The sequence below is a fragment of the Lemur catta genome, chromosome 18, assembly GCF_020740605.2.
Source record: "Lemur catta isolate mLemCat1 chromosome 18, mLemCat1.pri, whole genome shotgun sequence".
Classification (NCBI taxonomy): domain Eukaryota; kingdom Metazoa; phylum Chordata; class Mammalia; order Primates; family Lemuridae; genus Lemur; species Lemur catta.
This window is the reverse complement of record NC_059145.1, coordinates 33,152,238-33,179,606: the sequence shown is the minus strand read 5'-3', so window position 1 is coordinate 33,179,606 and position 27,369 is coordinate 33,152,238. Positions and strand designations below refer to the sequence as shown.

The 27,369-nt window shown below is 43.6% G+C and overlaps 1 protein-coding gene across 3 annotated transcripts in view; it reads right to left on the bottom strand.

The window, feature by feature from the left end:
* ARHGEF3 (Rho guanine nucleotide exchange factor 3) overlaps nt 1–27,369 on the bottom strand; it is a 290,909-nt gene that overhangs the window by 146,342 nt on the left and 117,198 nt on the right. Inside the window, exon 1 of one of the 3 annotated variants that reach the window (XM_045530915.1) lies at nt 14,178–14,290. The exons of the other annotated variants lie outside the window; for them this stretch is intronic. Within the exon in view, the coding sequence (XP_045386871.1) occupies nt 14,178–14,228 (51 nt within the window). The 5' untranslated portion in view covers nt 14,229–14,290. Of the gene's footprint in view, nt 1–14,177; nt 14,291–27,369 lie in introns of those variants that run through there. 3 annotated transcript variants of the gene reach the window in all.

The window sequence follows — 27,369 nt, the reverse complement described above, 5'->3', positions numbered from 1 at the left end:
AATTTATTTTGTTTTACTTTTGCCAACTGTATTTTAATATAATTTTAAACTTACAGAAAAGTTTGCAAGTCTAAAATAAAATACTCTTGAATACTCCTTACCCAGATTCACCGATTGCTTACATTTTGCCCCATTTGCTTTATCTCTGAGAGAGAGACATATGAATATAAATTATATTTCTTCCTAAACATTTAAGAATGAGTTGCAGGCATTATGTCCCTTTAGCCCCTAAATACTTCAGTGTGTATTTCCTAAGAACAAGAGCCTCTTAAACAGCATAATTACTATCAAAAGCAGGAAAGCTGACATTGACAAAATAACTCATTCACCACTCATTTTTAAAACATGTCAACTATTCCGATACTATATTTTATAGCTTTTGTTTTTCCTGGTCCAGACGCCAATTCAAGATCCTGCATTGCATTTACTGTCATGTGTTCTTTAGTCTCCTTTAATCTGAAATCGTTCCCTAGGCTTTCTTTGTGTTTCTTGATTTTAACAATTTTGAAGGGTACAGGCCAGTTACGTTATACAATCTCCTTCAATATAGGTTTATTAGATGTTTCTTCATGATTAGATTCAGGTTATGCATTTAAAAAATATTTAGAGTGATGAAAGAACACTTTTTTTTTAGTTTGTGTATTTTCCATAGGAATATGACAGAAGTGACGTGGTATGTTTCTCAGTACATCATATCAGAAGCTATGTGGTATCAGCTTGTCCCAATATTGGTGACATTTGCTTTGATTATTTAGTTCAGGTGACATCTTCTAAGTTTCTCCATTGTAAAGTTACCATTTTTCCATTTTTAAGTAGTAAGTAAATAGAAACTATGGAAATGTCTTATTCCTCATGAAATGTTAACACACTAGCATTGATGATTTTTTAACTCCATCATCCCTTCTATGTTTGAGTTAATGTTTTCCTGTTCAAAAGAGCTTTTCCCTCTCCACCATTTATTTATTCATTTATTTACATCAGTGTGGGCTCAGAGATTCCTACTTCATTCAGCAGGTTATAACCTGTTACTAGCAATATTCATCTTGATGTTCAGATTGTCCCAGACTTGGCTAGGGAGAGCCCTACAAGCTGGTGCCTGTGTCCAGCTGGTTCACAAATTATATTAAAATAAAGTTGGCCATCGTACTTAGAGCACTTCATTACTTTTTGATACAAAAAGATGTTCCAGGCTCTTCTTGTGTTTTCCCTGCCCTAGCCCTGGAATCAGCCTTTTCTCTAAGGAGCCCCGGTTCCTTTTAGTGGAGAATGGTATTTAGAAACCAAGATCTGGGCGCTAGGTGTGTTCTTTGCTCCGGGGGTGTCATTGCTTCTAGGCTCTCTCATTAAATAGAGACAGGAAAAAAATGTGAATGTGTATGTGTCTAACCATGAACTCATTCTCATGCTTCCATTTCCAACCTAACTACATGTATCTATTTTTAAAAACACTTTTAGGCCTGTCTTCTTTCTTTCATACCATATGCTCACCATCTGTCTTAGTTCAGGGTTCCCTTAAAGCAGATCCTGGGGTAAGAATGTAGGTATCAGCTGTTTACATGGGAGATGATCCCCAGAAGAACTGCTGGGGAGTGGGGAAGTGAGATAGCAGAAAGGAGGGAAGCCACAAAAGGATGTGGAGCCAGCAGGTTATAGCTGTGGCAGCTACAGTGCAAGCCACTGGGGACCACCCCTGAGCGTGCATGTAAAACACACTTCATGATTTTCCACTGAGGGGTGAAAGTTGGGAGTTTCAGTGCCCCAACTCCTCGCCTCATTAACAGAGGGGTGGGTTCACTGGGATGTCAGCTGCTTTGGCTGGAAACCCCATCAGGTACAAGGAGATAGGAAATCACAGGCGTGAACAGGAGACCCTGCAGATAGGACCTGGGGTGGCCAAGGCCAGAGGGGTGGGGCACTGGAAGAGTCTGTGACAGCCTCTAAACAGCACCAGATCACACAATAAGAAAGTTATGACCTTGTCAATTCATTGTCTGTCCTAAATCCATCAAGAAGAAAGGCTCAGGTTGGGGCTACTTCAGCTTTAACACCCCCTAATGTTTACCAAGGTCAATTTTTCTTTTCTTGGTGCAAAGAGGCTCAGGCACAGCATCTAGCTAGAATTTAGTTACATTGTTTTGTACATATTTATTTTTCTTAATAGTTACATTCTATTTATGGCAAGCATGCTGGTTTTCTGTTTATCATAGTAATATAAACTTTCCAGTAAAAATAAATATGAAAGGAAAAACTTTCATATTTTGTTTTGTAGAGAATTATTAAGTCTTTTTTAATGGTAAGGGCTATGGTCAAAGGGGATTCACAAATGAGTGAGGTTTGAAAAACACAGTCTTTGTGGACACTCCCTCTCAGAACTGTCACACAAAGTAACTGCCCCGTGCATTTTGCTGCACACGACAAGTCCAGAAAAAGCAACTCTCCGTGGCCCTCTCCCCTGGGATGACTGAAAAGAGACTCCTCCTTTTTCCCGTCTTTTATGTTGAGGATCTGGACCACTCCTGGCACTGTAACCCTCTGTCTGCCCAGTCATGGATTAAAAATGAAATTCATATCTAATAGGTCTAACTTTAGCCACAGGAAATGGGAGCGCTTGGGCGACCCAAAAGGGTTAGCCATGCTTTGTTTGAGGATGGGCACGTTATCTTTACTTAACCTTCTTCCTTCCCCTTTTTGGGAGGGGAGAGAGTGGAGGCTAGGTTTGGGGAGTGAGCGGGAAGCCTGGCCTGCTCAATCTGTTTCCTGGTTGGCTTTGCAGCAGTTTTCACCCCCTCTTTGTTGTCACAGTCCTGACTCTCAACTTCATGTTACATGTTGTTAGGACCAAGCGATGCCCACTTTTGGCAGGGTTCTAACCAATATTTTGAACATGAAAATCACCCAAATGAGAAATTTAAAGACTTTCTATGTTGCAAACATCTAGACACCTTGACTGCAAATAGGAAATGCTTCTGTAAAAAAAACCCAGTTAAACCTAGATGTTGTTCTATAACTTCCATTTACTCATTTGCTCCAGCTTTATTACGATGTACACAATTTGCAGAAATCTGTTTTATACTTTACATCTGAAGTTGCCAGATCACAATTGATGTTATCTTTTTCTTACTGATGCATAAGTAGTAAAATAGAGTCACTGGGAACAACCATTACCTGGCTTGCCATCTACTTTTTTTAAGGCCATAGGACTAGCTTTGTGACCGTAGGCATTTCACTTTCCCTCTCTGGCTCAGTTTCACTCTCCGTAAACTGAGGGAGTTGGACCAGGTGACCTCTAAAGTTTCCTTCTAATGCTTTGTGCATTTATGACAACATGCAGTCAAGGAGATTGCTGGGTGGGGGAGGAACACAGGTAATGAGCATGGCAGAGATTGGAAAACGCTTTCTAGAAATAAGTACGAGAGTCTCGATTTGCCTCAAAATTACAGATTACAATAACCCTATCTGTAAGTGATGTTTTTGAACATAAGGTCTGTGTTCAGGTACCAGCATGGACCAGTGCACAGCAAAAAGAAGGTGACCCACAAAAAGAAGGTGTATTGAATAAATGGATAACTGAATTAAGGTGCTTCCATGGGTGCCCTTGAGGCCCCAAGGCTAACGTCAGAAAGACCAATGGCCAATGAAAGGGAACCAAAAACGCAAGGGATTAGAGGAAGAAAGACAGAGAAGGCAAATAGGATAGTGAGCAAGAGAGCGGAAAAGATGCACATACATAGGTACAGTTGATTCTCATTGTTCACAGTAGTTATGTTCCATAAAGGCACCGTGAACACTGAGTGAATACTAAACCATTGCTCCTAGGGGAAACACAAGGTTAAGTTTCTGCGAGATTCTGGTTGCAACAATTCTGTCAACCAATCAATAAATAACCTTGTTTTATGTGTGTTTCTGCTTAAAGGTGCCTTACTTAACATATAGGGTCACCATACGTAGGGAAAATAGGAAATTGTAGCTAGATGTACCTTTCCTTACTAAATATTCATTCCAAAATTTTTTCTTTGTATGGAGACTTTTGGGACACCCTGTATATTGTCAGTTCATTAACATTAAACTCACGGCTAACGGCATCATAACTCATGCTCGAATGAGGCTTATCTAACACACGTATTTTCTCTGTAGGGCACATCACAGCCTTCTTGTGCTTGTAAACACTAGACAGCACTTCAGCACTGTGCTTGGGAATCCTTTTAAACGGTGAAATCACAAACAAAAAGCATGAAAATGTGAAAAACATGGCACTAAATAGACCATAAAAAGGATACCTGCTCACAGTATGAGAGCTGGAACAAGAGGGTCGGGAACTCAAATTATTTGCCGCTCTGCATGTGTCTGTGAATGACTGCAAAAGTGCCACAAGGATTGACTTGGGGGTTACAACGGAGAGTAGGCAAATTCACAAACATGGAATCCAAGAGTAATGAATATCTATAGTGTGTGTATGTATATAATTATATATATGTGTGTATATGTATATGTATGTGTGCATAATATATATATCCACATATCTATACACACAGACAGAGAGAGAGAAAGTAAAGAAGAAAAGAAATGGATGAAATGAGCAAATGAGTGTTTCATCCAAAAGAGCTCTGAGGGTTGATGCACAGAGCAGGGAGAACGGTGCCGCCCATGGAACTGCACCCTTCTGCCCACACTCTTTTTAGTTTGAGAGACACAGCAATGCTTCAGGCAGAACTGGCTGCATAATCTGCAGGATCCAGAGCAAAACGAAAATGTGGGGCCCCTTCTCCAAAAAGTATTGTGTTTCAAGATGACTAGGGCGGAGCATTAAACCAAGCATGTGGCCCTTCTGAATGCAGGACCCTGTGCACCTGCACAGGTCACAGGCCAGGGAAGCTGGCCCTGGCTTCAGTCCCGCAGGGAGGCCTTGCCCAGGTGAGGGCATGTGAGCTGTCCAGAGAAGGTGATTCATACCCTTACACTACACTTGTGTGCCCAAAGCCTCAGGTCTCGGCTTAATGCCCCAAACACCAGCCCAGGTCAGGCATCAGAGAAAGGCCCAATGTCTCCTCCTTCAGGAAGATCCAAGCGGCCTCAAATTACAGCAAACATCACAAGAACAGTTAATTGGGGTCCTTGGATCACACGTGAGAACCACTGTTTCAGGCCACCCTCCACTCTCCCAACGTTGTCATTCACACAAATACAATCATGTCACTTCCTGCTTCCTTCAAGCCAACGCTGGCTGCCTGTGGCTCATAAGGTCCAAACTCTGCTCACAGAGCCTTTCCTATCTGGCCACTCCACACCTGTCCAAACTCCATTACTTTCCTCCTTTATATACTGAGTTCTCTGCCCACCCTGGGCAGACATGGGCGTCTGACCCTGTCCTGCCCATTCACGCCTCTGAGCTTCAGCCTTTCTCCTGCCTGAAGGACTCTTCTGCATCTTTTACAACCCAGTCGAAAGGTTACCTCCTCTGGGAAGCTTCTCTGATTCACACTTCCCTTAGAGTGTCCTCTATTTATTTTTTAGAGACTTATATTTTGAATAAGCAACGGAAATGCATGAGATTAAATTCCTTTTTGGAATATACACACAATGATAAGTAGACCTCTCTCATACTCCAACCATCCCTTCCTCTCCCAGGAGGCAACCACGGTGGCTGGTTCCTTCTGTGTTCTTCTAGAGGTTCTCTAGACATAATAAGCAAATCATTTATCTATCCCAATGTTATCACACTATATACACTGCTCTACGCTTGCTTAACACTGTATCTTGGAAAGCCTTCCATGACATCAAATAAAAAATGGCCCCATTTTTTCAATAGTTGCAAATTACGTTTTTAAAATGTGCCATAACTTATTAATCTAAGTCCCCCATTGACTGGGTAGGTATACGGTTTCCAATCTTCTGCAGCAAATATCCTTTTATATAAACCAGTCTACATGCCTGGGAAACTCTGTAGCGTTAATATCCACAAACAGAACTGCTGTGTCCAAGAATGTATATTTGTAATTTTGATAAACATTGCCAAATTGTCCTCCATAAATTCTGCTCTAATTTATACTCCCAGTGGCCATGCATAAAAGCTTTTTGCCACCCTCGCCAAATAGTGTTATCCAACTTTTTAATCTTTGCCAATATGGTAGGTAAAAAATGATACCTTGGTCAAATTTAAAATGATATTTCTCTAATAAGATCAAATCTCTAGAGTTGTGCTGTCCAATACGGGAGTCATAGGTACGTGCAACTGCTTAAATTTACATTTTAATTAATTAAAATTAAATAAAATTTAAAACTCAGCTCAGCCGGGCACAGTGGCTCACGCCTGTAATCCTAGCACTCTGGGAGCGAAGGTGGGAGGATCGCTTGAGCTGAGGAGTTTGAGACCAGCCTGAGCAAGAATGAGACCCCATCTCTACTATAAAAGTTAGCCAGGCATCATGGTGTGCCCCTGTAGTCCCAGCTACTCAGGAGGAGGATCGCTTGAGCCCAGGAGCTGGAGGTCACTGTGAGCTAGGCTGACGCCACGGCACTCTACTCAGGGCAATGGAGTGAGACTCTGTCTCACAAAAAAAAAAAACAACAAAAAACAAAATTCAGCTCCTCCGCTGCACCAGCCACATTTCAAGCGCTCAATAGCCACCTGTGGCTAATGGCCTCCTTATGAGACAGAGCAAATATAAAATATTTCCATCATCTTAAAAGTTCTACAGGACAGCGTGGCTCTAGAACTGCACTGTCCAGTGGCTACCATGAGCCACACGTGGTTACTGAACACTGAAATGTACTTGGTCCAACTGAAATGCGCACACACATTGGATTTTTGAGGACTTAAGATTAAAAAAGAAAAAAGCAAAATATCTCCTTACTAGTTTTTACATCAATTACATGTTGAAATGCTAGTATTTGGATATATTGAGTTAAATAAAATATATTATTAAAATTAACTTTACCTGTTTCTTTTTACTTCTTTTTAATGTGGCTACTAAGAAATTTAAAATTACTCCTGTGGCCCATGTTCTATTTCTATTGGACAATGCTGTTCCAGAGAGCACAGTGCTGTTGAGACCTTGATTTTAGCATTTTTCTTTTTACATAGAAATAAGTGCAGTTATTGTTGCTATAAAGAAAAATAGACTCACTGGAATCTCTTTTTCCTCTGTCCCGTGCAGACAGGCTGGGCAACAAAAGGAGAAAGGGCTGCAATGACCCTGATGACAGAGGATTGCCCCTGAAACAAACCATTACACTTCCCACCTGGGCGGCCACAGGCAGAGCAGGGACTGATTTCCTGGTGGCTGTTTAAACAATGCACCAGAGAACAAAGTAACTTCGAGACTAAGAATAGAAGAATGGCTCAAAATAAGGTTTCCAGGACTCCAGGAAGAAATCCTCCCCTGCTCTGTCCCTAATCCTACGGTCCCCAATCTATGGTCCGTGACCTGGTACCGCCAGTGGCCTGTTAGGAACAGGCCACACTAGCACCCTGCGCTCCACCTCCTAACCTCCACCATCCTTGGAAAAATTGTTTTCCATGAAACTTAGGAACTGGGGGGCCACACAGCAGACGAGCAGCAGGCAAGTGAGTGAAGCTTCATCTGTATTTACAGCTGCTCTGCTCCCCATCGCTCGCATCACCCCTCTCCATCCATGGAAAAATTGTCTATTGTCTTCCACGAAACTGGTCCCTGGGGCCAAAAAGTTTGGGGACTGCTGCCCTAACCCACCTTCCACACACAGCTTGACCTAGCCTCGGCACAAATGTCCCCCTCTCAGCAGTCTGCGTACACAGCTCTGGGTGAGGACTGAGGGGCGGAGTGGAAAGGGGAGACCCAGAGAAAGAGGTAACAAGGGCTCTGCCCTCGGGGGCCCACACCACAGCGGTTCTACAATTCAGACACGGCATATATGTTTTTGTCATCCATGTCTTTGGCTTCAGATATGAAGAACATATCTAAAACTCAGTTTCGCGACATGATCCATAAAACCAATTGACCAGAATGGGTACTGTACTCTGAAAAGGTACCGAGGGAATGAGACCTATGTATCTAAGCACAAGTCATCTGCTTGGGGAAAAAAACTAATTGTATTATTATGGTTATTAGCTGTATGCCTTTCGGCAAGAGAACTAACCTCTTGGTCTTGGTTTCGTAATTTATAAAATAAAGGGGTTGAATGGCATGAGCTTTTCTATCTCATCCAGTTCGAAAGTTCTATGACCCTATGCACATGCCAACAAGGTTATCACCAACACCTTTATCTTCATTCTCTCACTCATTTAGAAAACACTCATTGGGCAGTTAATATGAGTCAGACTCTGAACCTGATACCAGCATACAAATACAGAAAAAAATCTCTTCCACTGGATTAATTTCTTAAAAGAGAGAAGAAAAGAAAAGGGACACTTAATGGAGTGGATAATTAGAGGAGAGTTCTTCACCGGAGGCCATGAGCCTACACAGATATTTTCACAACTATGTGCAATTTTCTGAAGAGAACACTCAAAGACTCACGTGACTTCTAGAATGCAGAGGGCTAGTGATTTAGAGAAACTATGATAGGCCAAGTGCCATGCTAAATTCTTAGTATGTGTGGGTGCCTGAAGAGTTAGCACCCAAAACAGTCTAAAAAGTGTATGTGGGAATAAACACATGACGGATTTGAACTTGAGCTTCTTTGGTGCAAAGCCTGCTTCTCTCCCCCACATCAGGGACGGTCTCTTTGCATGTGGCTTCTCCCTGCTGCTGTGCCTCCACCAATCCTACCTTTCCTCACATCAGAAGGTTACAAGAATTTAACAGGCCAAGATAGGATCACAGTTGCCTGATCTGGGATCATTGTATCTGCCCAACAGGAGGGCTGGGAGGATAAAATGAGATAAGCCATGTGAAATACCCACCACTACTCAGCACTCAAGAGGCACTAGCAGATAGTCATCCATCACATATTTATTTAGGACCTAATAAATGCCAGGCCTTAGGTTAGGTGTCCTCACCACCTTCATCATTTATTGTTACTATATTTAATACTCCCTGAAAAATGGCAGAGTGTTTCACAGAGTATACACTCAATAAATGTAGGTTGAGTGAGTAAATAGCGATGATCTCTATGGTAGATCAATTTATTCTTCAGCAAATATCCATGCCCTTCCCTGATCTCCTTGGATTGGCCCTGTGGGGTAGAAGGGACAGTGTCCCAATCCTGAGCCTACACCTTAAGAGCCATCAGTTGTTTCCATTTGCTCCTCTGGACTTCTGACCTCCACAAGAGAAGAAGATACATATGGGTAGCTCTGTCCAGAATGAACCCACATGGATAAACCAGCCAAGCCAACCAGCATACCTGTGAGCATAAGAATAAAGGCTTGTTATTGTTTGCCACTGAGTTTGGGGGTGGTTGTTACTCAGCAAAAGCTGATTGAGACAGTCCCCTTTACCCACCTCCAGAGATTTCAGGCAAAGAGAGTGGCCCCTGCTTCTTTTACTTTTCATTAAGGTGGTATTCCAGAAATAGAGTCATTTTGTCCCTCTCTCTTCCCCATTTTCTCTGGGCTGCTAATGTCCCATTCAAAGAAGATAGCAGGAGCTACAAAGACTCATATTTTGGCCATCTCCACACCTGGCACAGAATCAGGCACAAAGCTGGTTTTCAGACAGTGCCTGAGGAAGGAAAGGATGGACTCACCATTCATTCCAGTGGGGTGAGTCAACATCACTGGCAAGAGGCAACCTGGGCCTCAGATGGTCATAGCCATGGTTCTGCAGTCCCCAAAGTATGGGAAGTGAACGCCAGTGGTGACACAATACCACCTCAGACCACATGCAGTACACCTATGTGTATTTATTATAATGCGTTTTAAGAAACACATATCTAACCTGCGATTTCAGGACTATTACTGCTTAGGATAAGCTATAATTCTGTGGGTGAGCTAACTGAGGCCCAGAGAGATAATGAACTTGGGCAAAGTCACAGAGAAAGTGACAGTGAGGATTTGAACTCAGGCTGTCAAGCTCCAGCATCCGGGCTCTTAACAGCTCTGTCTCCACTGCCTCTGCGTGGAGGAGCTGGTAGCAGGGAAGTTTAGCATTGCCCAAGGTTAACTGCAAAGCCCAGAACTTGATCCTCAAACTCCTGACTCACAGCCCAGTGTTCTTGTCCTTGTTCCTCGAGGAGTACTGTGTGGCAGGGGCTGGGAGGAGTTTGTGAGAAGGAAAGGAGAGAGGTGGTGAGCCTCACAAGGAAGACTTGGAAGGGAAGAAATGAGCACATAAGGCCCTGTCATGGGTTATTTCAAGGCTGCCAAGCTGATGCAGGTGCTCAAGGGAGGCAGAGAAACTGGAATGCAGACAAAGATATTCACAAAAAGAGGCTGATGGAGAGAGGGCTGGCACACAGGGGCCACTTCCTGAGCTCTTCCCAAGAGAACTGCCCACCCTGCAGAACCGATTTCCCTAAGTGACATGCCCATTGGCTATATTTAGGTCCTAAAGCCACCCATTGTTTCTGTCCCGGTGGACAGTCAGAGTCACTACCCTGACCTTGCCCCCTCCGAGCTACCCGTCTGAGTGTTCCATCAAGAAAGGCCTTTTTAGGATCTGGTTTGAATCAGCTTCCCCTTCCCTGGCTCCCACTCAGTGCCCTGGGCAAGCTGTAAAAACATGGCTGGAACGGGGGCTTTAACACGAAGTATCAGCCTTCCTTGGAATATGCTGCTTCCTTCCCTCCAGAAAATCAAACCGTGTCCATGTTTAAGGACAAAAGGTGCTTCAGAGCCCTGCTGTTCCTAAGCCTAAGGATTCCTGTCTCTGGTAGCCACCAACACATTCTACAGTAAATATAACCTGGGACACAGATCACATTTGCGAGTGCTGACCCTGCTAGACACTGCCCGGTGTTATTTCAATTATTCCTCATGACAAGGAATAATGAGGCATTATTTAGTATCCCCATTTTACCATGTTACCATGGCAACATGCCTTGGATTGCATGGTTAGTAAGTAGCAAACCTGGGACTCAAATCTACGTCTGTCTGGCTCTAAAACACATGCCTGCCTTGACCATTGCACTCCATCATTTCTCCATAGATATACAACGACTTTGGCCAACCTATGAATTTATGAGGGCTAACTCGTATTTAAAGGGTTTCTCCTTTCATTCCCCATCCAGTTACCAATTGCCGCTCCCATATCCGGCTCCAATTTCCACAGATCCTTTCTCTGCAGACTCTCAGAGCTAAGGAATCGAAATTCATGAAAAAATGTGTTCAAGAGTAGAATAAGGGTCAGTAGCTAGTCAGCCAATTACCTTTTGAGGTCCAGTTGATATCCTTGGGAAATGTGTGCTTAAATACACTCGTTAAATCATTTGACTTTGAAATAGGGCAGATGTGAAAACTATTTTTGACTTTTTGTGCAAGACATTTGTGTACTTCAGATTCAGATCAGAGCTAAAATGAGTTTAGAGGCATCTCCATTTGACAAGTGGGGAAACTGAGTCCAGACAGGACAGTGACTTGTCATAGGTGCCTCTTACTTAGGTACTAATTAGACCACAGCAAACATCCACCAAAATGGGATGACTGGCCAAAGGATTGGAAAGCTATGTGCTACTGCAAATGCTGTTCAAGACAGGAGATCTGGGAAGGGCCATAGTATTAAAATCATCATGTAGCACCTAAAGGATAAGAACGTCATTTCTAGATTCGTTCTGCCTAGGTTTGAAAACTGATCTACTACTTAACTAGCTAGGTGACCTTGGGCAAATATCTGTCTTCTGAAAACCTCAGTTTTACCATCTGCAAAATGGGAATAATAACAGTAATAGCCAGATTCTACAGTGCTATAAGAATTTCATGAGCTGGGGGCAAGGGCAATATACGTAACCTAAACTTTTGTACCCCCATAATATGCTGAAATAAAAAAAAAAAGAATTTCATGAGCTAATGGGAGTAAAGTGCTTAGTAACAGATAAGCACCTAATAAATGTAAACTGTTATTGTATTATATTGCTATTAACTTTGCATTAACTATCACTGACATGTTGTAAATCACTTTAAATGTTGTTAATGTCCACCTCTCAAAGGTTCAAAAATTATTCATCAGCAAGTAAGCAAATAGCTAGGTGAGTGAAATGTGAAAAGGTAAAAGATAGTAAAATTCCCCAAATTACATGAAAGGATTAAAATTGTATGTCTGTACAATATCAACACAACAAAAAGGCAACCCAAAGAATGGGAGAAAATATTTCCATATCACATATCTGATAAGAGATTAATATCCAAAATATGTACAAACCAACCTAAAACTCAACAACAAAAAACAAACAATTCAATGGGCAAAGGACTTGAGTAGACATTTCTCCAAAGAAGACATACAAATGGCCAGTAATGCACATGAAGAGACACTCAACATCACTAATCATTAGAGAAATTCAAATCAAAACTGCAAGGAGATACCACTTCACATCCAATAGGATGGCTACTATTTTTTAAAAAATGGAAAACAAGTGTTGGAGAGGATGTGGAAAAGTTGGAACCCTTGTGCACTGTAGGTGCGAATGTAAAATGGTACAGCCACTGTGGAAAACAGTATGGTAGATCCTAAAAAATTCAAAATAGAATTACCATATGATCCATCAATTCCACTTCTGCATATATACTCAAAAGAAGAAATATTTGCACACCATGCTCATAGCAGCATTATTCACAATAGCTAAAACATGGAAGCAACACCAGGGGTCCACTGAAGGATGAGTGGATAGACGAAATGTAATACATACAGTGTTGCCACCATATAATACACACAATAATGGAATATTATTCAGCCTTAAAAAGGAAGGGAATTCTGACACATGCCACAACCTGAATGAACCTTCAGTTTCATTAAGACATATGAAATAAGCCCATCACAAAAAGACAAATTCTGTTTGACTCTACTTATATGAGATACTTAGAGTAGTCAAAATTATAGAGACAGAAAGTAGAATTGTGGTTTCCAGGGGCTGGGGAGAGAGGGGAATGAGGAGTTGTTTTTTTAATGAGTATAGACTTTCAGTTTTGCAAGGTGAAAAGCGTTATAAAGATGAATGGTTGCGACAGTTGCACATTATGAGTTTATTTAATACCACTGAACTGTACACTTTAAAATAGTCAAGATGGTAAATTTTATGTTAACGTATATTTTACCACAATAAAACTACTGGAAAAAAAGTATGTCTATAATGGTTATGTACAAAAGTTGGAATTGGGATTACAAAACTCAGTTCCAGAAACATAATTTTCATGAGAAGAATAGAAAAGGCAATGCACATTTCCTTTAAAAAATAGTATTGGCTTATCCAGAACTTAAACACCGACCCCCAAACAAATAAATATAAGGGACGGGAGAGTAAGCTTCAGAGGTCCTAACTATTCTTCAACCCATAGAAACACATTTCCAGCCACTCTTTCCAAAATAACTTAAACCAGATGCCAACGCTCTTAATGAGAATGGTACCAAGTCTGAGTCTCCACCGATATTATCTGACTTCATCTTCCCAATAATGAACACATTGAAAACACCAGGATGACTTTAGGAAAACCTACAAAAAAGTTTCTCCAAGCAAAATGAACTTCCAAAACTGAATTCGGCCATCTTCCAATCCAAAGAAGAGAAAAGGGCCAGGCGTGGTGGCTCACGCCTGCAATCCTGGCACTCAAAGAAGAGATCTTGGAAATCCATGTTGTGATTAGAAAGCAACAACAACAACAAAACAGAAGGCAGATGCATTGTTCTTTTCTCTCTTGTCCTTCTCATTAATTAAAACAGGCTTCTTGTAAAAATTAAAATAGTAGCATCACAAAGAGTGAAAGTCCCCCTCCCCCACCTCCCCTCCAATCACAGATGCTAAAGGAGGCAGTGACAGCTATGCACGCCACTCAGCTCACCCTGGCGACAAAGCACAACCATCTGTGGTCTTAAACGCAGCCACAGTGCTCTCTTCTGATTCATACTAAAGTGAGATGGGAATCTGCTCCATCATCCCAGGTGTTTTTAATGGCAGCTCTCTGCTCAGTGTCTTGGGAGGTGAAAAGATCACTATGCCCTCCCACACCTCAGCTCCTGGCACTGCCTGTCAAGTTGGGCGGGAGTTGGGGGCTGGTCCACCATCCCTGACTCAGTGGCAGTACGCTGTCCTCCCCGCTGCAGGGAGCTTACCTGTGTGCGGACAAAGAGGCAACACCACACCATGGGGCGCTCCGACCTCATCCACCCGGCCTCCCTGGCCCCTAACTGCGGCAGAGCCCTGCGGACAGGATTCTCTGAGTGGGGCTGAGCATGGTTTCCCTGAAGGAACTCCTCCCCCCCACTTAGGCTGCATGACAGGAAGTGACAGGGGCCATCAGTTACAAGTGTCAGAAGCTGACAGCGAAGAGTTCCCCACCTCTAGCAGTTTCCTCGCTTGCTGCTGCTGCCTTTTCAGAACACTCTTTGCCTTTTGGCATTCCAAGGCGCGCCAGAAATTCAGTTTCTGGTTGCCAGTCCCCAGCTTGTACGACACAAACAATACTCACTGGGTCCACAACTAAAGCCACGCTGCGCACCCCATGGGTTTGCTCTCATGGGTTTGCTGCCTGGAGCTTTGCAGACTCAAACGTGGGGGTGACATGGATAGAAAAGAAAGCATCACTAGGAGAAGGGGCACCGGGAGGAGAGCTTTGGGCATTCAAAGAGGAATTATTGGTCTGCTTGAACTTCACCCAAGAATCAGCGGCCCTGCCCAGGATACAGAGGCCACACTGAGTCCCAGTTTAAAAGCAACTACACACCCATCCGTTTCTTTCTATTTTTCCTTACGCAGACTGGGCATCTTCCCTTCAGAGTCCTTTCAAAATAGCTGCTTCTGGAAACCTCCCTTTCAGCTTCTGACGTGGATAACAAGAGCCCTTCCTGCTCTCCTCAGAGCTATTATGTTGCGGAAATAACTCATGGCTGACATTTCACATTCCTTGTTTTATGAACTGGGGACATCACCAGCATGAACACCTTGTCCCGGTCCCCTGCCTTTTACAAAACCCAGAGCTCTTGGATGAGGTGGACTATCTCACAGGGAACTGCAAGGTTTCAGATGAAAACCATGCCCGGTTCAAACCTTCCCCACAAACAAACCAGCACCCTCACCCTCCTTGCACAGTGGCAGAAGGTCTCAAACCCAAGGAGACATAACTCCAGTGTAGTTTTTAATTATTTATTTTCGTGTATTTTTAGTTCTCTGGTGGGGTAGTGTTTGATTTGCAAAAATCTGCCTAATTGCAACTTTTGGCTGCGAAGATTTAGCCCAGGGTTTCCCAAGGCCTCTTACAAACGCACAGATTTTTAAGAGCCTTCATCTGTTTCAGGCAGGAGTAAAATCAGGGGACCCAGCAAAGAGAGCAGGTTCATTTGAACAGTAAGCTTCTGGTCTAACAGAAGCAGATTAAATCCAAGACTTGACTTTGGAACTTATGAGAAAGCAGCCTCTCTCCATTCATGCTGCCAGGAATTTGCAAAAAGTGCTGAGGAGGCCAGGAATTAACTGAGCCTGGCAAATGCATTTTTCATGGGGACAAAGTCTGAGAAGCCTTCTCAGAGCAAGAGACACATGGGCAGTGTTCTGATGGGTGCTCTAGGCAGAAGAACCGACAGGCCCGACAGCAGGGAGGTGCATGATCACAGGGTGCTTTGGAAGAGATGCAAATACTTTTTGATAGGTATGGAGGCTGCTCTGACAGGCCTGGGTCTTGCTTCAAGGAGTGTGAGGGAGTCACACCTGTTTGGAGATAGAAGGAAGTGAAATCACTGTAAAAAGGCTCAGGGCTTTCAGGCAAGCATCTGTGTCACTTTGGGGCTGCACCTAGGAAGTGCTCAGTAATGTGTGTCAAATCAAACAGCAGGTTCCACTAAAAGGTGGGTTTCAGATTATCCTCGGACTCCCTATTTCTCAAAGCCTGACTCCCCACAAAGCAAGCAAGCAAGCAAGTGGTGGCTGGTGGCGGTGGTGGGAAGAGGGCAGGCATCCCTAAGAAGGCCTCTTGCTCCAGCCTCCTGGAAAGGAAGGGTCCTGGATTTGTATAGGCCTGTAAACAACCTGAGGTTAGCCAGCTTCGGTGGCGACTCAGCTAATGAAGAACGCCACCCCCCTGGGGACCAATGAAGGCTCCATGAGCCCAGACACTCCTCTCCTGGAGGAGTTGTGAACAAGCCACTTCTCTTAGCATCGGCAGCCAAGGCCAGCCTCACCCCAGTGAGGACCCATAGGAAATTGACCCAGGGCACACTACAGTGTGTTTCTTTTGGGAGGAGGGAAGGTACATTCACATGAACTAATCCTAGAATGATTCAACCTAACTGCGGCTGCTGACTATGAATGAGAAAGAAGAACTGAAACCTGTGGGCTGCAGCACTTCGTGGAAGATGTGAAACTTGAGTGGGCTCCAGGGTAGGTAGCAGTGGAGGAGGGAGGCTGGGAGGGAGGAAGAGCCAGCAGACGCCCTGGCAGGGGACAGGGGCACAGCCTGCAAAAAGGAAGGAAAGAGCAGGGCACAGCCATTTCCTCTGATGCCCTTGACCTGACCAGAAGCAAGAACTCCAGTAATGAAATTGGTCCACAAAGAAGGCACCTCGGGAGAAGAATTTCAATAATAAGAGGCCCCTGACCTGCAAGGTTCAGGTGCATTTTGAGCTTTATAATGGGAGATGGTAACATTTACAGGAGTTTTATCTATGAGGCATCTGGGATACTACCAAGTATTCAAACATGTTTTCCCACTGGTTTTTAAATTTTAACAGCAACTTAGTGTCATATTCATGCATTCAAACCATACAGAAGTATATAAAGTAAAAAGTGGGTTTCGCAAAGGCCCTTTTTTTCTTCTACCCCAGTCCTATGTGCCAGGGGTACTGGAGTTAAAGCCAGGCGTAGGCAGGGGTCATAAACCCAAATGCCTTCAGGACCAGGGAGTCAGATACCTGAAGGACAGGCGAGGAGGGCACTGGAGCACCACTGAGTGTGTTTGGTCAGGTCCAGTTCATTGAGGTCCTAAGGGACTACAGGCCCAAGGTAACCAGACATTCCAGTTTTCTCAAGAGAAGCCTGAAATTCCGGGTTTTATGTAAAAACTCCCAAAATTTTAAATACCGACAATTATTCATCACTATACAAAATACTGTACACAGAGCATACAACACAGTTGCTGGCTAGATTTCACCCGAGGACCACCAGTTTGCAACCTCTGGTGGTGATCCTTCCAGACATTCCTTTCTGTCTTAACACACACAAGTTTCTGGGTGTAACATCTTATTTCTCGTTTTTTTTTGTTTTTTTGTTTTTTCCCAGAAATGGAATGATAACATTGTTCTACCACTTGCTTTTTTCACTTAACATCCAGGGCATCTTTCCCTGTCATGCACATTTTCGACCTCTTACAGCAGAGCCTTCCATGGTACGGAAGGACCGTGACTTATTTAGCCACCTGCCCTGTGGACATTCAGCAAACATGAAAGATAACACTCGAGATGTGGTTTCTCAGTTGTTCATTCCTCTCACCTCTGCTGAGGTTGAGAACTTAACTCATGATGAAAGTGCACCTGTATGCAGACATTAAAACACTGGAAAGCCACAATTGTTGAAACCATAGCGACTGCAGATTTTCGATGTTTTAATGTGAGTGCTTACCATGTATTTTCTCATTGGATCCTCACAACTGTCCCAAAGTAGGCCTTATTATTATCTCTACTTTGCAGATTTTAAACAACTGAGACGCAAAAAATGGTGTGAGCCTCACACACACTCACATCCCAGGGCCTAGAGGTGGTGAGGTTGGTCACGAGTGGAGCCCAGGCAGGTGGAGCCCAGGTTAGCTGACTTCAGGCTCCTGCCACATGCACACAGCGCTCAGAACAGACGGCCAGACACCTGCTCTGGGTTATTGGAAAATCTGACATATCGGAGCACAAACCACCGGAGAAGCCAAGGATCGCTAAAAAATGGGGCAATTCACTTGCTTCTCAGAAGGAAAAGCCTCATTTGAAAGCCCTGCTTTACATTCATCCCACGTAAATAAATTCTACATACATTAGAGAGAAATGTTAAAAAGAAAAACAGATCTATAAAATTCTGGGGGCATGGGTTCTCAGGGTACAATATTTTTCTTTCAGTATGTGGAGCTGAATCATATATTTATACATGGGAAACCACCTACAAGGCACCTACCATGCAAAGGCTGCCCCTGTTTTCCCACGCCTGGTTAAATAGCCAAACTGGTGACATGGGGCTCTAAAGAGACTAACACCAAAACGGGGACCTGGCTGAGATACCACCAAATGCTTCATGGCACTACTGGAACCAAAACCACTGTTTCCTGTGCTGTTGTTCTATATACCTGAGGGCATTTCCTGTTGGGAAGTTCCAAGCAATTTCCTCACCAAAGATATTATGAAGGACATATCCCTCAGAGTTTTCAGAATTTCATTTACATAAAACAAAATGGTTAGATTTTGGTAGAATAAAAGTTGGCAAGTGATGGTGATTCTTTCCATTTGGATTTCGTTCTGGTTCCTTAATCTCTTTCTTATTCTTACCTAAGAAGCCACAGATTTCACAAAACTTACAGCTGGAAGGGAATTTTGAGGTCTTTAACCATATCCCGTTTGATGCCTTAAATTTTTAAATAATTCCACCAATTGAATTGAAAAATAGGTAGTAAAACAATCTTAGTAGAAACGGGATGGTAGAAGCGACCAAATTAAAATAGCATATCGCACATTGATTTAACTAAGGTCCCAATATCAGAAAAGTGTTATTTCACAGCTCTTAGGTTTCTGCGGCTGTTGTCAAATTCAAATAAGACTAAGAAAAAACAAAAATTTATGCTGGCATTGAGAGAGGAAGTATGACAATACTTTTTGGTGTTTCCAGATCGGCAGAGAGGCATAAACAAACACGCAGCAAAAATAAAAAGAACGTCAAGGTGTTTAGAGTGTGGGAATTTACTTGCGGTCGTATACTTTATTGAATGTCTTTGTATCTACTCCTCAGTGCTGGAAGTGTGGTTAATCCAAGCAAAACTTGAACAACTACTCTACCCCCATCACCATAAACTGTGGACAAATGAGGCAGGGTGTCCAGACACCATCCCAGGCCAGGGCCGACTGGATGCAAGGTGGTTTAACTCAAGAGACTTCGACCATTTGAAAATGTTGACGCTCTTGTAGAGCCCTGTTTAACATCCCAGCTCAACAAGATTACAGAATGATGAGAAGAATGTGGGAGCAGACCTGGCTGCCCAAGGTCAAGAATGAATAAATAGAAAAGTCTTCATCTATGGTTTCAACACAAGAACTAAAAATAAATGATGCTCGAACATGGAAGTCTCAACAGATTGCTAATCATGGCTAATCTGGAGTGCTTATCTTGCTGATTTTGTTACGAGCCATTGCTCGAGCTCTGTATTTTTTCTCTCTAAACAAATCTGAACTTTTATAACCGAATTCCTCACATTATTTTGGCAACTGATACATAGACAGCTATTTTTAAAAGTGACCGCAAAAAAGGAAAGCCGTCTCCTGATGTATGCGGCGAAGCAGCCACTGGCCCGGTCTCTGGGGTTCCACCTCTTTACTAACACCAGCCCTGCAGCCTAAAGAATTTTCACACGGAGCAGACAGGCTGCTTGCAAATAAGCTCACTCAATTTATTTCTTAGAAACGTGAACACCCCGGGTACAGTTTTTTCAAGGGACTGCCAAGTCCCCTTCCTTATACTGTCAGTTAAAAGTGAAACTTCTGTGGGTTGCGACCTTCTGCCCAATTCTTAGGAAGAAAAATGGTTTAAAAACCGATTAGCTGATATCTATCGGCCAAAGAGCTTCCTTACTTGGAAATGAGACTTAACCATTTGGCATCAGACTGCCAAAATTAGTTAGAAATGAAAAATCTGAACACGGGGGCAGGGATGGTATTTCTGACACACAAAGGAATACTCAGGAGGATTTTAAAAAGTAATTTGCCTATATCAAAAAACAACTCTTGACATACTGAATTTCTGAGTTAAAAACATAAAACAAAAGCAAAAATCATTTTTATTAAATAGTCTCTCACTATTATTTTGACTCCAGATACCTCTTCAGGGATAATTTCTGGGAAGAACTGTTTGGCTAGAAGAATGATCAGTAAGTTAATATTTGGGCTGGGTGATTTTTGTCTCTGCCATACATTAATGGAATGACCTAGTAAGTCACTTCTTAACTTCCTTGAGCTTTAGTTTCCTCATCTGGGAAACAGGAATAATGATTCCTTTATCCCTCACCGGCTGTAGGGAGGACTCTAGGATACTAACTGACATGTATTTAAGAGTGGAACAAAGGATGATGGGGACATTACGGGTCATCATATCATTTTTTCCATTTTTGTATAGGTTTAAATTTTTCCATAATAAAATGTAAAAAACAAAAAGACAAAAAGCACAGTAATAGTTTCTTTACTTATTTTTTTCAAACAGAAGAGGAAATTTTTTGGTGTAATTATGAACACTGGTTCAAATTTTCCTCTTAGCAAGTTGAAAAGTTGGTACCAAATCTGAAATCAATAGTTTGATTTTTACTCTGATTTGACTGGCAACAGGGCATCTAATTTTTAAAAAGGCAATAGAAATTTGTGATTTTTCCATTTCCCCTCTTCCTTCCAACAGGGAAAAAAATGATAAAGTGGTTAAAACTTAAGTCACATTTCTTTTTTAAATCTTACAATGCTGACGTTCCTGACATCACTGTGTCTATCTAAAAAGTTCAAGACTTCTATGAAAATACCTCCAAGAAGACACCAAGAGATTTAAAAACGAGTGTGTGTGCACACGACTCAGAGCATTTATTCTGCCTATTAGTGAAAGTGGTTTTTCGTTTTGTTTTCTGTTTGTTTATGTATACGTGAAGAATAAATATTGCCACTTTTTTCTCCTTAATTCAGAATCAGAAAGGAATCACCAAAACACTAGAAAACAGCAAAGCAACCAGAGGGGAGGTAGTCCAGAAAGTGCTTCCAGCTCCCACCCAAGGGAACCATTCTGGTTGGAAGCTCAGCCCCTCCTCCCAGCTAGGGCTCGCCCTGGAGGCTGTCCCTTTAAGTCAGACTTCCTGGTAAGGCTGAGAGGTTTCCGCATGCAGCTTCCTGGAGACTGTATAAGATAAACAATAAACTTTGCAGCAAAATCATGGACAATAAGCCCCACGTGGCCGTAACAAGAAGCAATTATAAACGCTGACAATGGCTTGGGTATTTCCAACAGGAATGCAAATCTGTGATAAACACGGGAGAAACATGCTACCCCTACACACCTGCACAAACTAAACTGATTTTTAAAAAAATAGTTCCTAGCCTCCCATCATATTGAGAAATGGTTGCTTCCAAATTCAGCGCTATGTTTTTAAATCATCATCTAAGAGGAAAGCAGTCAGGCCTTTCTTAAAGCGCCACCACCTATCATTAGATGAACGCTGCTGAGGCCAAGTGACTCCTGTGTCACTTACTCCATGAGTCTCTGTGACAGTCACCTTTTGAATCCCCTGAAGCTGAACTCCCTTCCTAGCTTTGGGGAAGCCCCCAACTCAGGAACTAGAGCCCACATTGTGCCGAAGGAGATGAGAGTGCCACACACTTGCTTCCCAGCCTCCTTGCAGCCAGGGCACTCAAGCATGAGCAGACTCGGCTGATCAGATACTTCCAGCCCAGACGGCACCAGGAGCTGAGATGCAAAGCAGCAGGGATGCTGCGGACCCCATTCTGTGAGGGTGGCGGCAGCTTGCAGAGGCAGAGTGAGGGTGGAGTGGGTAGCTGTGTTCTATAACCAGGGTTGGTTGTGCAAACCATGGCGTCTATACCCGCCTAACAATGGTAGCAATTATGTCCTTATAAGAACAGTTTGGTGGTGTCATTTGGGGTTGTTCCTGGTTCCCTGATCCTTCCAAAATCCTCTAAGCTACCCTAGGTTCGGTAATAAATTCATTTTCTGCTTAACTCAGTCAGAACTGGGTTTTACTGTTAGGCATTAGTTCATGTACACAGAGAAGACAGGATGGGCGAAAGCTGAAGTAGTCCAGAAACCAGTTGCACAGAGTGATTCTGAGCATAGGGACCAAATAGCTTCTGACACTGAGAATTCAACCCCCACACTGTCCCTTGGCCTAAGGCCCTGCATCATTAGTCCCATCTCCTTCTTAGACCTTATCTCATTCTACTCTGCTCCCTCCCACTGTAGTCATACTCTGTGTTCCTCAGGAGGCTCTTTCTTGCCTCAGGCCCTTTGCACTTGCTGTTCTCTCTTTCAGAACACACTTTCCTCCAGCTCTTCACAGAGCAGCAGCATCCTTCTCAGCCCTCAGGCGGGCCTTCCCTCACCAGGCTGTCTAACGGACAGCCCCACACCCCACCGTCTTACTCTCTATCACAGCACCCTGTTGATTTCCTTGCCAGCACTCACCACATCCTGTGATTAACTTATTTCATTATTAATAACAATAGCAACCACCATTGATTGGGGGCTTGCTATGTGTCAGATGCTAGGCTAAGCTCATTTAACACATTGACTGCCACACTAGGAAAAAACAAAGTTTCCTTGGGGCCACAGTGTTTTATTATGAAAATAGAATAAAACTTCAAAAACAAAATGACACTTTCTAATTTAATGAAAAATTTGTTATTTTTTTATTGTTTTCTGTGTGTGAGTTATATGCCACTTAAAAAATAGTTCTCGTGGCTTCTAAGGCGAAGAGACATGTGAGTTACATAAAGCCCTGGGCTCAAAACTAGTGTGAGTTAAATACAACTCACATGGCAGTTAATGTGTTAAATTCTCTGATCATCCTATAAGATAGGTACTCTTAATATCCCTGGTTAATAAATGAGGAAACAGACTCAGAAGGGGTAAGGAAGTTGTCCAGTGTGCCAAACTTGGCAGTAATGGAACAGGGGTTTGAATCTCACCCTGCAGCACAGGTGACTTACCATGGTGCTCACCTGGGCAGTGACTGAACAAACACCGACCACTGTGCAGGCACGAGGCCATGGGACAGGCTGGTCCTCATGGAGCCTGTAGCCCACCAAGTCTTCCATCCATGACCCACAGACCCTCTCCAGGGAAGAAATGCAGCCTGACATGTGCAAAGATAAAGTTTGCCTTCCTTCATTCAACAGAGATGTGCCCAGCCCTGTGCTCAAAGTGTCGGGCATGCAAAATACCTCAGAGGAGCTCAGAGGCCAAGGGGATGCAGATCTACACACAATGCTCACTGCTCAACCCGCTGAGTCCCACAGCCTGGGAGCACTGGGAACGCAGAGGAATAAGGCAGGGACAATTCTCAGGGTCTCCTCAGCAAAAGTGTCGTTCCAGCAGGTTGCTAGGGATGTGTAGGAGTTGCCAGGCTGGGGGGAACGGGGGCGAGAGTAAAGGAGAGAAATGATAACAGCGCCCAGCTCATTGGGAGGTGAGGGGACAGTCAAAGGCCTGTGACAGGGACCCGCGGGAAGGCCAGGAAATGAAATGGTTGGAGCCAAAGTAGGATTCCATCTCTATCCTACAGGAAGTGGGGAACCAGGGCAAGTTTTTTAGCCAGAAGAGCTGCGTGACCAGATACAAATGCTTTTTATCAAGAAAAGTGGCCACCACTATATAATACAGTACTGGTGAGATTTATTTCTTATGTGTTTTAAAGTACACATACATAAATATATCAGCTAAAAGCCAGGAATTGTAATAACAACAGCAAAAAAGTTCCATTTCTATGCGTTCTTCTTCTCCTTGCTGAGGAAGAAGTGAGATGTCTGCCCTTCCAACAGGCGGAGTTAAAGCACAGCCATTCCCTCCTATGATGTGAAATTACACAGAGCTCTCACATGGATAATTTATGGAGAAAACAAGGAATTCCCCTGCTACTTGACTTTACAACTCCAATCCCTTCTGCCCAGATTCCCCCAGTGTGATAACAGGAAACTCACCTCTGGGTTGTGTCATCATTAAAATGAAAGGCTGGTTTTTATTTTTTAAAGAATGTGTGCAGGTGAGGCACAAAGGACCTCCCATGTTGAATAGCACCTGGGGGCAGCGGGAGGAGTCCTCAAAATGACCCTCTGAGGCTAAGTGAGACCCACACATAGTAACAGGCCCTAGGAGATGCGTTAAGCACGCAGCCGGGGAGGTCTGAGAACACCGAGGGCAGCCAAGTGGTGAGGGCATCACATCCAGAACATGCACTGGAGATAAATGAAGGCAGTTTAGCACAGAGGTTAGGAATAGGGATTCTGAGCCTAGACGACCTGGGTTCAAATCCCAGTCTGGTGATTTACTTAACTTCTCTGTGACTCTGTTTCCTTACCTGTTAAATGGACATAACAAGAGCACTCAACACAAAAGGCTGTTGTGAGGACCAAGTTAGTCGACATGCATAAGGCACTGACAACAGCGCCCAACATGTAGTAAGTACAAATAGCAGCTTCCTAGAGACTATGTAAGATAAACAATTAACTTTGCAATGATATCATGGATAATAAGCTCCCATGTGGCAGAACAAAAAGCAATTATAAATGCTGACAATGGCTAGGGTATTTCCAGTAGGGATGCAAATCTGTGCGAATAGCTGTTGCTGATATTATTATATATAATGATGTTATACATGATACAACATAAATTTATATCTTAAATATAATATATGTAACATTATATAATATAGTAATAGTGACAGTATTAGGATTTGCTTTAACCCAATTTAAGAAGGAATTTTTCAACAAAAATGAGGGGTTGTGGGGAGGAGCCCTGAGATCAGGCACCTAAAGAGCACTTGTGCCGTATTTCCAACCACCTGCAGGTACAACGTTTGGGTTCCCTAACACGGACCCTAGAGCCAATTTGCTGGGCCAGGGGCCAGGCTCCACCCTATATGAGAGGCAGACTTGAAAAAGTCACTCAACCTGTAAAACCTTGATTTCCTCATTTCTGCAAAGGAGATAACAATAGTACCTCCTTCATAGTTTGTGCCAAGCACTGGTGCTCAATTTTACATAAATCTCCCCAACAACCCTGTGAATCACATACAGTTATGATGCCCATTTTACAAATGAGAAAACCTGAGGCTCAAAGACATTAGCTAATCAGCAAAGGGCACAACATCTAGGTTGATATCCAGGAGCTCTGACTTGGAGCCAGCACTCTAAGATAGCCTTGAATTCTGCAGACACATGCGCATGAGAAGGACGCACCAAAGCACCTCTGCAGTACAGAGTTAACCAACATGTATGGAGGAATCACCCTTTAAGAAGGGTACGTGTTTCCCCACAGCAAACTCCAGTGCTTATGGCACCTATTGGCAGTGAAAGGAAACTCGCGCTTGCTGAGCACCAACTAAACACCAGGCACCGAGTTGAGTGTCCCGCAACATCATCACCAACTCGTCACCATAGCAACCCTCCGAGGCAAGGACTGGAAGACATTAAGGCTTAGAGAAGTCGAGTTCCTGTCCCGTCGTCCAGAGCTTTTCAGCAGCAGCATCTGGACACACATTTGGGTCTGTTTTACTCCCACTCAGGCTTGGAGACAGTCTGCGAGAACACCCCTTAATGTCCCTCAAGCGCCCCTCTCCTCTTATTACCTCCCACTTGGAAAGCACAAAGCTGCTTATTCTGCACCAGGAAAATGACCACGGGGGCGGAGAGGTGCCATGGAGCAAACTATAATTACTGCAGACAACAATTTGCATTCCTGATCTGAAATGTGCTCAGGGCTCCCCTCAAGCCCTGTAATCAGATTAGCCTCTGCCTAAATCTCTCTCCAAATGAAGACACAGCAGATGAACTGAGACACAGTGGAGTTTGGAAAATGTGCCTCTGCCCCCAGCGAACTGCCACCTGAGGAAAAACCATGCCAAGAAATGGCCAGGGCCTAGTGGGATTTAAACCCCAGAGAGGTCGAATTCCTCTGTTACAGAACAAAGGAAAGAGCAGCCCGGGCAGCGGGCAGGCAGGGCCAGGGTGGTAAACAAGCAAAGGCAGGAAATGCATCACATAACACTCGGGCCTGGGGAGGAGGTGGAATGGGCACCCTTCCCTCCTTTATCGGAACGTGCTGTCTTGCCTGCAAGTCGTGTCAGGGTGTGGTGACCTTGCTGCCCAGGACAACACAGGCCATCACAAGGTAGCAAAAGGCCTACTATGTGCACGCTGTGAGAAAGGGGGCATCCTCTGCATTAGAGAAAGAGTCCCAGAAAGATCTATCCATGGACAGAGAATGCCATGACTCGGGAACTCTGGATTGGAGAAGGCAGGTGTAGCGAGGGGGGTAGGAGTGAGGGATACCAGGATTTTTAACCCTGCATTCATAATTTTGGTCCCACATCATGGGCACTAGTTAACTGAAATTCATCCTAGCCCTACTTTCCTTTACTAGAGAAAGAGGACAAACCACGTTTCAATCTCCATCACCCCAAATCCTGACTGAGGAGCTTCATGTGAAACTCCACTGAGTCGACAGTCTCCGCAATCTAGACTGCCTTAAAAATCAGAGTGTTTCTCAAACTTTAATGTGCCCACAAATCACCAGGAGATCTTGATCAAACGCAGATACTGATGCAGGTCTGGGGTAAGGCCTGAGAGTCTGCACTTCTAACAAGCTCCCGGGTGCTGTTGCTGCTAATGCCCCATGGACAACACTTTGAGCAATGCTGGCGATGCTCTCGCTCACCGATGCTCCCCTCCCTGTCTTGGGGGGCCAGCCCACTGCAGGCACAGCCATATTCCTGAGGCTGAGTCACCTGCTAATGCAGCCCACAAGCTGTGGCTGGGGTCTTCTTTGGGCCTTGAGCACTGCCTCATCGGTTATAGGTTGCACCTTCCTAACCTGACAGGTACCTTAAGAAAAGCTTGCAACTAAACGAAAGCAACTTTTTCATGGCTGGAGTTGGCTGCCCCGTCCAGTTATACAAACAGTACACAATGAATTGCTGATAGCATCTCTTCACCCTTGCCAACATAAACCCTGCCGGGCCAGCAGAAATGAGCCCGGCAACTGTAAGCAACAATAGTTGCATGAGTTTGTTTCAATAAACACAGCTAACAACAGGTGAAAATGTTCTTAACTCCTCCTATTGCTAAACCAGAGACTTTTGAGATTGGGTTCTTCTAGAAATAAAACCAGCATCAAGCGTAAGAACAGAAGGCAGTAGAAGGGAAAGCACTCAGAAAGCTAACTTTGTGTTTCTTCTGGGGAGATATAGATATAGATATAGATTTTTGGATAGATTTTTGACTAGAACTACCAAAGCCAAATGAACTGAGATATTTTATTTGTATTATCTTTGCCTCAGAGTAAGGATTTGCCTTCTTACTCTTATCT